A 13,159-nucleotide genomic window follows, 5' to 3' on the forward strand; every position below is an offset into this window, starting at 1 on the left:
TCCCTGCACTTTCCTGAGAACATTTCCCACAGGATAGTACTCCACAGCTTCCTGTGGACCTGTGTACTAAGACAGTCTCTCTCAAAAGCAATGAACCACTTAGTGACATCATCACCTTCAAAATATTTAGGGACAATTCCTTTGGGTATTTTGGAGTCTGTCTCCCAATGTATTACTTTGCTGCACCAGAGATGGGTCCTAGGCCCATCTCAGCTCTTTCTGTTTCTACGGCTGGGAGTTTTGCCTCTAGAGTTATCCTCTTGGCCAGTTTCGGAAGATATGCATCTTCAATATCTACCACACTTGGGACACTACTGGGGTCGCTTCCACCAGTGGTGGTGTTATCTGAGAGGGTAGTGACTGATTTGACATCCTCCCCATCTGCTTCTTCCTCCTCTTCTAATTCTTCCCCAGTGGGGGGAGTTGTGTTTGCCAGGGCCTTGTCATTATCTGCCAGCAACTGCTGGAGATGGGCTTTATGGGATTCAGGACCAATGACATTTTTCCATGTCTCGCACAAATCTTTAAGTTGGGCAACTTTAGGGTGTGCATAGGGACCCAGGCTGAGCTCCTAGCTGGTTCCCTGGAGCATCAGTCATGGTGTTTAAAGTCTTATGAGACAGTTACAAAAAGCTCTAAGTATTTTTAAGGTCTAACTACTTTAAAGTATTTTAAAATTCTAAAACAGCGTGAGACTTAAACAAGGCCCTATCACTATTTTTTAAACAATTTGGGAAAAAATCAACAATTGAAAAAAAAAATTCTATTCTAAGGACAATTTTTGGATTTCCTCAGTGATATCAATTACTAATCAAGTGGTACAGGAAAGGTCAAAGTCTTGTACCTCACCGCTACACCACCAATGTAGGAAGCTGGCTCTATATGTGATATTATCACTAGGTGGTAACATCGTGCACAGAGTCCAGGGGTTCCCCAAACATGTACAGGGCTCAATGTAAAACCCAATGTGCTCTATTAGTGGTAGTGTGGGCAAGCAGCCTAAGGCCTAACACAAAGGAGTGTAAGACATTTATTGAACACACATGATCAATAATGGACACACGACTTGAGAAGGAGATCCAGACCAGTTTTATAAAACTATAATTTGATTCTATTTTATTTTAAGACCAAGTCTTTGTTGCTGAGGTAAGTACGTTTCAGGTAACGCTATTTTTCAAGTTCAAAAGTCGACAGTGCAATATTCGAACAGTTCAAGATTCCTGTGGCGGGAATCAAGTGAGGGAAGTATCAAGTGAGTATGCAACTTACAGTTCCAGTCCTCGGGTGGTCAGACCCACACGGAGTGCAGTGTCGGTCATGGAGGACTGGGGCACCTGTACGGCTGAGGGAATCAAGTGAGGGATATATCAAGTGAGTATGCAACTTACAATTCCAGTCCTCAGGTGGTAAGATGCACAAAGAAGGCAGGGTCGGTTGTGGTGGACCAGAGCACCCATATGGTGTGGATTTCAGCATCTTCGCCGAGGCGGTCGATACCGGCAACGATCTTTACCCTCGTGGTTGGCGGGGGCAATGAGCGGGATACGTTTTAGCCGGTGGCCAACACAGTTACTGTCGCTGGCAGTCAATGGTTGTAGATCGGATAGAGTTCTGCCTTTGTCGGATCGCCTTGGAGAGATCGCGGTCGGGCCAGAGGTGCAGGAGGCAACTGGCCGGGCCACTAGCAGGAGGGTACAGGCTCTCGGGCCCGGAGCTGTGGGCAACTCGGGTTGTGGGGCTGAGAGGATCCCTCAAGGTCGTCCAGTTGCAGGGCGTTCTTTGGGCAGGGTAGAGTCGCGTCGACACAAGTGCCGGTCCTCTACCACTGCGGTCTTTGGGAGATCTTGGGTAGCAGTGAGTCGCGGCTACACCAGTGTCGGTCCTCAACTGTGGAGGTTCTTGTAGTTCTTTTGCAGCAGGGAGTCGCGTCGAGCAGTGTCGGTCCTCCCTGTGGCAGTTCTTGGTTCTTCTTGGACAGGTCCGCTGTCCGTGGGAGATTGGAGTCTTTGTCAAAGGCAGCAATCCTCCCAGGGTTTCAGAGGTCGCTGGATTCAAGACGGGTTGCAGGTTCGCAGAAGCTGGAGACAGGCCGGTAGGGCTGGGGCCAAGGCAGTTGTCATCGTCAGGCTTCTCCACAGCTTGCTTCTTAGGTCGTCGCAGATATGAGGGTCAGGTCTGGTGGAGCCCCCTAAATACTAAATTTAGGTGGCGTTTAAGGGGAGTAGCAGTTAAGGCCAATGGGCAGCTTACCCGGGGTGACTACACCCTCTTATATGCCAGCCTCCTAAGGCAGGGGGCATAGAACTAGCCCTGATTGGAGGGGTGCCCCCCATCTTCAAGATGATGGAGACTGAAAGGTGTGCTTCACCTCTATTCCCCCCACCAATTTTCCCGCTCGTTTTCTCACCCAAAGTGGGGGTGTAAACCAGGGGCTACCATCTGCTGCTAGAAACAGAGGCTGAGGTTCACATTACACAGGTGGAAGGTCTTTGAAGCTTCCCCCTCCGAGCACTCGTCCATCCTGGGGGAGGAGGCAGGACACTTTTGCCCAGGATGTGCATTGTTTCTGGGCCCAGAGAGCAGGGACTGTCTACCCAGGGGTCCAGAAACATGTCTGGTGGTGGGTGGCTGCCTGCAGCCGCTCAGAGAACACACCAGGGTTTGTACGGTTTCAGGGGTCACCTCTGAGGTGCCCTCTGGGTACATGATCTCATACATCCCACACCGGCATCAGTGTGGATTTAATGGTAGGAGCAGTTTGATACTACACACTCCTATATTCAGTAAAGCCATCATGGTGCTGTTGTTTACTCCCTTACAGGGACAAGCAGGCTGTAAGGGCAGTGGCATGGTCCCAGTGAGAGGGGTCCCAAGGAACTCTCTTCCGCTTCCAGGCCCTCGGTACCCAGGGAACCATTTACCAGGGACTTTTAAGGGGCAGAACAACCAATTGAGGGTTTGTTTTTTTTAGGGAAGGAGCACTGGCACAGTGCATCTGGTTGGCAGAGACCCTGTGCACTACATTCAAAACTACATTAAAACCAGGTAAAAAGTGGTGGGCTAACCATGAAAAAGGCACAGTCTCACAAGGAGTTACAAAACTTTCAATGTAAGACATCGCAAGAGAAACATGCAGTGTTGGAAACGTGAGTGGATCGGGGTCTGTTGAAGTAGAGGTATGTGCAGGAGAGAGTGAAAAGACAGTGCTGAAGAGGAAAGAGATGATGCGTGAGATATGAATATGGGGGATTTCATAAAGATGTGGGGAGAAAAAGTGAATAAGCGTCCTACACAGTGAATGACTGCAGAGAAAACTGGTGTGAAAGGCAGACATTTTCAGTTCACGTTATCACAACATAATTTTTACTCATTTATTTGATACAGCTAAAAAGCATTTGCGGAAACAATTGGTCTGGTTTGTTTTAGGCTTAGATCTATAGGTGTTTTATGCCTGGCTGTAGTAAAAGAAAACTCCCAAAGGCAAGCAAATACTGGTTAGGTTTGCCGTAGTGTGAAACACAGGATTCTGATTTGCATGTTTTTAAGCATACCTCTTGGAAAAGGTGCTTAATTACACTTCTTCGACTATGCCCTTTTTAGAAATCCCTCACCAATTTCAGTTCATTTCAAGCACTGCTACATATGTGCAATACTTTTTGGACTTTCTCTGACCTGGAACTGCAGGCAATGGCAGTAGTGGCTGGCAGGGAATGAGGGTAGAGGGGCGGAGGTGATGGGGCTGCGGGGGGGTGAAATATAAAAATAATAAAAAAATACTACTTAATTTTCCTGTCGGCCGCGTCTCTCCTCTGCTTCTCCAGCGAGATCAGGAAGCACCCACAATCCCCATAGCCAATCACAACGCTGCAGCGTTGTGATTGGCTCCCTTAAGCCAATCACAACTATTCAATGCAACATGATTGGTCTGAGCGCCTGGATCGGCGCTCAGATGGGGACTGGGGGCCTGGGCATGTTCCCCACCAGGCTGTGTAATGGAGCCTTGTGGGGAACATGCAAAGTGCGCATGACAGTTTGGCCAAGACAGCGGGCCAAGTAGTCATACGCACTTGGAGTGTGCAAACCACTCCTCTCACTGTGCCTCCAGCCCCGCCCCACCCTAACCCAGCACCGAACCTGAGAAAAATAAAATGAATATAACTGTTGTTATCATTTTATTTTTCCTGTTCAAAGAGCAGTGGGGCGACGCCCCTGGGGAATGGTACCCGCATGGTGTCTGTAGCCTTCCCAAAGGGCCACCCTTAAAGTGTGTGGACATCTCAACTCTACCACAATGCATGCAGGGCCAATGAGTAAGGTTAAACTACTCTTTCTACATTCTGATAGTGGGTAAGTACATTTGTGGTACATCCCCATCTCTATTATTATGGTATGGCCTCAGGACCTTGGTGTGATATCAGTCCCTCAGACTTCTAGAGTGCGGTTTGAGTCTGAAGAACAGCTCTGGAGTTTACAATCTGAGGCTGCAGCCTCGGTGTATTGTCACAGTTAAGTGTCATTTCTCAAAGCGTCAAAGCCGGTCACCCTCATTTTGCAGCACTACCACCACCTACTGTACATTACATCAATTGAAATGCAAGTGCTAGAGAAATAACCTATTTTAAATTAGAAGGAGTCTTTGTCCTATCTTTGCATGCCACGTGCTGTGCTGCGTCACTTCTTGAGGGATCGGATCTGCCTGGCATAGTCCTCTGTATGAATTCTCTACTTCTGCCAGCTCTACCGCTCATGCAGTATGAATGCCAGGGAAAAGCTTCATCACAGAGGGTGTAACACACAATGCAGGTTTATAAGCCTGTTTCATACAGCAAACACTTAAGAAGAAACACGTGAGCATATGGCTGACTGGCCTTAACTGGAATCCCGTGTAAGTGTTGCATGCATGGCTGGTTTCTTGGTGCACACAGCCTTGGATGCAGTGCACAGAGACCTCTCACTGCAGCACACACAGCAAAAAACACAAACAGAGGGAACATTGCTACTAACCATCACACTCCTACCAGTGAGACAATTCAAACTATTCCAGGCGCCCAACACTATAAGAATGCTTGAGTACAGGCATTATTAATGTTTATGTATATATAGAAATAATAAACGATCTGTGCTAATTTCTAAATTAGTCAGACAGCACCACCGTGTGGTGGACTATCAATAGTGCCGGTGTTGACAAGTGTCGGTGCCGAGCACAGGAAACCATTTTAAACATTGGTGATAGGAAGAGGAAAGGCAGAGGTGAGAGAGAGAGGAAGGGGTGCACTGAGGAAGAGGAGAAGGTGGAGGGTTAAGTACAGACGGGAGGAGGCCAGGGGAGAGAAAAGCAGAGGTATGTTAAAGCATGGGCAAATCTGGCAATTGCCAGTGCCTCCACCTTTCAAAGGGCTTCCTGGGACAGTGAACGCTCTCTCCATTTCACCTGCTTCCCGGTCTCAATAGTTTTCCCATGTTACTCCCTACTTCTCTCATGTTACTCCCTACTTCTCTCACAGACTGCCTCTCTCTACGCAGCGTCCTCTTAAGGGTTTTTGAGCCCACCCAAAATCTGTAAGATGACACTTTCAGCGGGCACATGTTTTCCTTTATTTTAGTTTTGTGGCAGAACTGTAATTAAAAAATTAAAAAATAAATGACCCATTGCTTTAGCTTGCCAGGGGCACACCTGTTGTCTTTGCCAGCGATGTCTGAAGAATCCATAACATAAGGTCCTCGTTCGCTAAAGCTTTCGCTGCCAGTCCTATAAAATATCTCCTCCCGGGGAGGTGCTGCTGATGAGGTCTCCTGCTAGGACAGGGCTGCTGTGAACATTGCCTCCCACCGCCTGCCGACTCAGGATTAGTGCCTTCTCGGAAATGGCCGTGTTGTAGGAGCAGAAACTTACTTTCACTTTCAGTGCTGGACACGTGGGCTTGTGAGGCGGTAGATGGGGCTGACAGAGTGTGGCTGAGGGGGAGGAGCTGACAGACCCTGCCAGCAGGGAGAAGCCTCGAGGCGCCTTACAGCAGGGGGACAGGTCAGTGTCCCTGTCATGCGAGCAGCGTTTGTTTGCGGCACTAACGTTCTGTTGTTACCCGGCATAGCGCCCTGTTCAAGCTGTAGGGAACCAAGGCGCTACAGCAGCTAACAACCACCACTACTACTGTACGGTGATAGATTGCTGATAGACAGACGCAGAGATATAGTAAAGGAACAAAAATGCTGCAGAGGCTCCGAGTGAGATTTCTGGACCTGGATGGAATCGGTAGGAAGGGGAGTAAGAGAGACCGCCCGCGTCATCAGAGCCTCGCTTTTAGCAGCCCATCATAACCCCGAGCACACAGTTCCGGTATCTGTAGTGTTATGCTCGGGGAGTGGGGCTTTTGTCTGCTCAAAGGATGGATCCTCTTTGTTTTTAGATTCGGCCTTTTACTTCAACTTTTGTAGCGCACTATGCATGTTTAAGCGCTTCTAGGCGCCGCAGCAGCTAACAAACACTACAATTTCACTGTAATTTGTATAGTGCCTAGTTAAATGAGAGACACAACGATAAAGTAAAGTAAGAATTATGTTGCAGCGCTAGAGATTGTAAGGATTGGTTGGATGAATGAGTGGATGGGCAGTGGGGAGAGGAGTAAAAGAGTGGCTGCTGCTATGCCAGATTCAACAAGGGTCCACGCCGTTGAAGTCACTTATTGTAACTTGTGAACACACACTTATTGCAAGATGTAGCGCCTGGACACAAAGGCGCCTTTCTGCCCAGAAGTGCCTTTTTATCGATTTATTCTAATATGTCGGACCTTGAACTTCTATAGCGCACTCTACAAGCTCAAAGGCTTCTAGCTGCTGAAGCGCCTCGCCGAAACCCATCTTCGAGGTAAAATATTGTTGATGAATGGGTATTAATCGTATTCACGTAAGCCAATGGTTCCCAAACGTGTTCGACCCGCTGGTCCCTTGACCCATTGACTATTGTCCCTGGCTCCCCACTGTTACTTTTTTTTGGGAGGGGGGGTGGGGATGTAAGCCCGGCCTCGGGAGTACTTGCATTTTTCTCCCTGAAAATAATTGGGATGAAGCTGATGAAGGTATTATAATCCTATACGCAGAGTGTTTCATAGTACTAAGGCGGCACCTCTAATAAAATATTTCTAGTTACACTTCTTTGCCCATGCCTTTTTTAGAGTACCCTCTCAAACTTTTTTCGCCCACTTGCAGTGCTAGATAGCACCCCTATGCATGTAGGCCCCCTTGCCAAAGTGTTTCTGCGCGTAAAGAATATCTGCACGCACTTCCGTTTCTACCCATGTCATACATACCAGCACACCCATCGCAGCAGGGTGACTCACATTTTTTATTTAAACGGCCCTTTTTCTTGCTTCCAAATGTTGGCATTATGCCGTATATGGTGTTTTATTTCCATGTGCTCAAAGAGAGAGCAGGCCTGTCTGGAAATGTGTGTGTACCGAAAGAAATGTGTACTGGAAATACCTATAATTCAAGTACAAATGTCAATACTTAATAATACTTAGTGTGTTTAATAGACAGGACAACTGCACTTTCCTTGTAACCTGCATTGGTGTAAAATGCATTTGGAAAAAAAGAATCTATTAACGAGTCTAACAAAATGAATCCGGCACCTTCCACTTACATTGGGAACGTGGGGGATCCAGTGAAATATGGAGGTCATCTCCCTCGACATGCCATTAATTAAGCACTACATTTACAGCTTTAGGCATGGCACTTACAAATCATCGACATCATGCGTTTAAGTCTAATTAGTTTAACTGAAGCCAACAGACAATTCAACACTAAATGCATTCAGGGAGCCACGGCGCACTGTTTGGGAACCACTGTTTAGCACAAAGACATAGCTTGCTAAGTACTGGCTGCAGGGTCTGTGGGACCGAATGACGTTCTGCATACTGCTGCTTGGAGAGGGCTCTCTTTAATGGTGCCCATGACCTTATATGTCATAGCAGCTCGAGTGCTGATCTAGGATGTATGCTAGTGCCTATATTGCCCGAAACCTTAGGTAGCTTTATTGAAGACACAGGACCTCTTACTTCGATATCAGAGGAAGAGATCTGAATTACCTTTCAAATCAATGACATCACAGAAAGAGACCTACTGAGTGGTGTCTTATTTATTTATTTATTTATTTATTTATTTATTTATTTATGAGTTTTGTATAGCGCCTGAATCACCACCGAAGGGGTATCTCTGCGCTGCGGACATACAGAGGAAGCTGACACAATGCGAGTCTAAAACAGACCAGTTTTAAGAAGCCTTCTGCATTGAAGATGGTCCGGACGTTGCCTCAGCGGGGTAGGGAGCTGATTCCATTACAGGGAAGCGAGGTATGAGAAAGCTTTCCCACCCATCCTCGACTTCTTTATCCAAGGAACTACAAGAAGGGATTTGATTCCAGAGCAAAGCTCCCTAGTGGGGGTATAATGCTGAAATTTCGCTGCGAGGTAGCCAAGGCCTCTCCCATACACCGCTTTATGGTCGGTGCAACAAATTTTAAACTTAATGCGTTTGCGCACCGGAAGCTAGTGAAGCTGTTGGAGAAGCAGAAGGGAGGCAGTTCTATAAGGGACATTTAGGACCAAACGAGCCGCGGTGTTCTGCACTACCTGCAAACAGTCTAGCGAAGATTCATTAGCTGAGACCAGCAGTAATCCAGTCTGCTTAATACCAATGGCTTGATGAGAGTTTTCCGTGTGGAGTCAGGAAGAAGAGGGAAGACTTGTCTCAACAGACTAAGGACATGGAAGCAGGAACCGACTGTGTAGGTTACATGATCCTTCATGATCAATGCCTGATCAAGGCAAACACCCAGATTCTTTACAGCTACCTTAGGCACAGGGGACACACCAAGATCCCCTGGCCACCAATCTGGTGACCACAACAAAGGGGCCTCTCCGAGGAGCATGATCTGAGTCTTCCCTACATTAAGTGTCTTCACAGGGAGTCAAATGACCAAAAAGTTCTGTTGCTCCAGTAAATTAAATGCAAACTGACAAAGGTATATTTAGCTATCAATTCGAGTTTATTGCAGAAAATTACTGCATTTACGCCTGCCAGAAATTCATAAAAGTATTTCAGACAGGTGTAAATGGTTTTACTGCTGTGCATTTCTCTGCTACAAGTGAAGAGACATGCGCAGTAGCAAATCTCATGCTAGGATTGCGAAGAGGCCATAACAAGGCTTGGTCAGTATGGACGTCATTTAAGGGTCGCCAAGGGACTCAGCTGTGACTCCTGGTTTGCCTCTTGCAACCCCTGGTATTGCCTTTGTGACCCCCTGGATTCAGATGTGGCAAGAACACAGGGGCAGCCCCCCTTCATCACTGACCACCCGTTTTGCATTATACTAATGGTGAGGAAGAGAGGAATATTCACTATTAGGGTAATAAAAAAAATAGAGCACACTCAGACCCTTTGGTGGCAGCTGTGGTTGCTGCGCTGCCTTGCATCAAAAATGCATTTTCTATTCTTTCCCTGTGCGCTAATGCACTTTTGGCAGCCTCGCCTCATCGCACACACCCTTAGGCCACTGTGCAAAGGTGTGTGCAACTCTGAAGCATAGGTTTTGTACTTGAAGGCGTCCTTTCCAGTACAATAGCTATAGGCTTTAAGACTTTTCTCATTCTGTATGTGTGCTGTACAATGCAGCACATGTGTAAAGTTGGAAAATCAAGAAGAAATGAAAAAATTCACCTTGTTACACCTTGTTGCGCTGATATGATTTTACCCTTAAATGAAAAGATGAGGCATTTGGCAAAACAGGAACAAGGTGGTTTAATTAAACGCTGCAGCTGAGAGAGCCTGTACAAAGCAAGTCTGCTCAGAATCTCTCAATGTACAAAGGTTGCGGCCATCAATTTATGCAGTTCATGAGGTACAATAAAATAATTCTTTATATTCTAAAAAAGCATTTTGGTTGTAAATCAACAAATGCAGACATTTGATAAGGACAGAGATGGCTCGCGACCTCAGGGAGAGCTAGTGTGGCCCAGTGTGTATGTGTCCAGATGTCTGGTGCGCGTGATCACTACGTGTGGTGTGCCTCTCGAGTACTGATTGGTTGAGTGTGCTTATCTACATGTGGTAATTAAGTTAGTGGTATTTCTGGGGAATGGAAGCCTTTTGCCAAATGGGTTTTATTTGGGGCCAATTATCTCGGACTGGTTTGTGGTGCAACTATCTATCTGTGGAATCGATCAGAGTTTTCCCTGGGTGCGTTTGTCTTTGGTTTATATGGACCCAACTTGTGACCCGTTACTCGATATGCGTGGGCCTGGGTTGCAGTAACTGCCTGACCACTTATTCCTGACTCAAGGTTGATGAAGAGGTCATCGTAGGTGAATCCGACAGCAATGATGTGACTTCATTGGAACGTCTGAAAATAATATGCCAGCCATTGGTATCGCTTTTATTGACCGTATTATCATCACGCATACAATTGCCATTTGGTACACTGATATTATTTATACTGGCATTAACATGATTATGCTTGCTCTGAATGTACGCTGACATTGTTCTTATTCGCAATAACAATATGAAATTACAAGCGTGGATCACGGAATACATTGGCCTCAGTGTTGCTGATGTCTGCGCTGCTTTGGGGGCACAAGTTACGGTATACATTGACATTGCACTGACGGGCATTATGCAGGTACAAGCTGCGGCATACGTTCACATTGCATTTACTGAAATTGCTGTTGTCAGGCCTGCACATATCATGAAATTCATTGACATTGTATTCACCCATTCCAACAACCTGCCTCGAAAAGCCATAAGATGTTGGGACAAATTCCTGTCTACCAATGTTTGCAGATAATGATTTGTGTCAAAATCCGTGGGTGGTTACATGGGAGCGACCGTACACCACCCATGGAACGTCCTCTTGAAACAAAATAAAGCACAGCAAAGTGCATCTTTGGGACACCATCCAATGCAAAGCCTCAATTGTGCTGTAGTGTGACACGCCTTCCTGGAAAAAATTCAGGGTCATGGTTCATATGATGTTGCTTCCTATGATGTTCTTAAGGTGAAAAGTATGTGATGTATCTTCTGCTACCCCAGGCATTTTAGTGAATCGATGCCCATGAAAGGCAGGAGAGCGCAGTACAGCTTCAAAGGTTAGTGAGTGAGCTGGTTTGTGAGCTGCTATCGTGTCATGATGTAGTGTTCTTTAAGGAGTGATTCTGCTATTTCCTGAACTGGAGCAGCAGGGTTGGGGCAGTCCTTGTAGATACAGGGATGTTGTTCCAGATCATGAATATACTTCTTTGTCTCCCGGCTGTGGCTGTGTCCAGGGCCACTGGAGCTTCTCAGCCAGATAGGCGGTGGTGGCCCTTGTAATGACTGCCGTTGATTCAGCTGGTTTTCAAGATTGTCCGGGCCAGCAAGGGGAGCTAGTGATGTTCCATCAGGATGGAGATGCTGTGTCTTATTCGGTCAGCCCCTTGAGGAGGTGTGCTGAGGCATGTAGGATGCCATTGACAGGAGTGTGGAGTCTGGGAGGCTGTGAAGCAGGGTATTGCCATCATCCAGATGCAAGGATGGTAGTTCAGGAGATGATTTATGAGAAGAACGTTTTCGCTTTCTTTAACAGAGAGAGGTGGTACCTGTCCGTCTTGTTTTTCCCCGTTGATTTGATTTGCTCATTGAGGGTGAGGTTGGTGTCCCGGGTTCAATCCAAGAGACTTGGCATCAGGTGAAGTTGGGGTTGGAATCTGTCCAGGTTCATTCTTTGATCCAGGTCTGGACTCCTTGCTTCTTCTTCTTGGCAAGCAGCAGGTGTTTTGGTTTGGTGCGGCTGAGCTTAAGGTAGGTGTTAGACATGAGGTGCAGGGAGTGTTTGAGGAGTTGGAAGTCTGGATCAGTACATCTGTGTGTTGTAGCCATATTTATGAGTTTTCATGTACTTTGTGTCTAGAGTTTAGAAAAGTGTGCATTGGTTGCAGAGTTATATATTTTTTTTAAATCAGGCAGGTTTTCGGATGATCACTGCGAATACACAAGTTTTCTGTCAAGCAGATAAAACAGTTGTTTAAAGAACAGTTATTGCCTATATTTGGGTATTAATGATAATAAGATGCTTTATACATCAGTGATTGAGTCTGTCTTTTTGCTTTCTCACTACAGGCATCCTATGGTGGCTGCCATGTCCAAAACTGATATGCGGGGAACACGTGATGTACTGACGAATGCTCGTAAGTAACACAGAGCAACACTGTACATATGGAGGGAAGACAAGCGCGAGCCATAGTGTAAAGCATACATATTATACAGTAGGATTCCACATGTACTACTTTGGTGTAGAAATACTTTATTGATATTATACCAGGGTGGGTCCAGATAAGCAGATGAGTCATACTGATTATCTGTGCTCCAGAGAAGACGTCCTCCAGGGGTTCCTTAGATGGCGCGGTGCACATGGGTGTTAGCATGATGGAGGGATCTGTTTCACGCAAATCAGTGCAGAACACAAAATGAGGTCTCTATTAAGATATTCTTTATGTATACATAATCTCTCAGAGAGAGGACAAACAGCAAGTTTTAATCATTCTTCCTAAAAATGTTATACTTCAACTGCATTTGTGAGTGTAAAGTAAACACAACAAATTTCAGGTTCTCTCTAAAATCATCCTTACTCGACACTTGGGTTCTCCTGTCTGCCTCAGAGGGTGGGAACATATTGTTTCCTCAATGTTCCCTTTCACCATCATGCCCTCCAGTGTTCCCGTTCTCCATACTGCCCTCCAGTGTTCCCTTTCACCATCATGCCCTCCAGTGTTCCCTTTCTCCATTCTGCCCGCCAGTGTTCCCTTTCTCCATCATGCCCTCCAGTGTTCCCTTTCTCCATACTGCCCTCCAGTGTTCCCTTTCTCCATACTGCCCTCCAGTGTTCCCTTTCTCCATACTGCCCTCCAGTGTTCCCTTTCTCCATACTGCCCTCCAGTGTTCCCTTTCACCATACTGCCCTCCAGTGTTCCCTTTCACCATACTGCCCTCCAGTGTTCCCTTTCTCCATACTGCCCTCCAGTGTTCCCTTTCTCCATACTGCCCTCCAGTGTTCCCTTTCTCCATCATGCCCTCTAGTGTTCCTGTTCTCCATACTGCCCTCCAGTGTTCCCGTTCTCCATACTGCCCTCCA

General features: G+C 46.5%; 1 protein-coding gene across 6 annotated transcripts in view; it reads left to right on the forward strand.

Annotated features, from left to right (window-relative positions):
• The window catches only part of LOC146830324 (GTPase IMAP family member 9-like), a 159,978-nt gene that overhangs the window by 83,626 nt on the left and 63,193 nt on the right, over positions 1-13,159 (forward strand). For 2 of the 6 annotated variants that reach the window (XM_085604523.1, XM_085604525.1), the window contains exon 2: positions 12,148-12,215. In XM_085604523.1, coding sequence (XP_085460649.1) covers positions 12,148-12,215 — 68 coding nt within the window. Of the gene's footprint in view, positions 1-5,231; positions 5,342-5,915; positions 6,026-6,229; positions 6,254-6,808; positions 6,866-12,147; positions 12,216-13,159 lie in introns of those variants that run through there. The other 4 variants (XM_085604528.1, XM_085604524.1, XM_085604526.1 and 1 more) reach the window with 4 other exon arrangements.

This window comes from Triturus cristatus, chromosome 5_1, assembly GCF_964204655.1.
Source record: "Triturus cristatus chromosome 5_1, aTriCri1.1, whole genome shotgun sequence".
In the NCBI taxonomy this organism is placed as follows: Eukaryota; Metazoa; Chordata; class Amphibia; order Caudata; family Salamandridae; genus Triturus; species Triturus cristatus.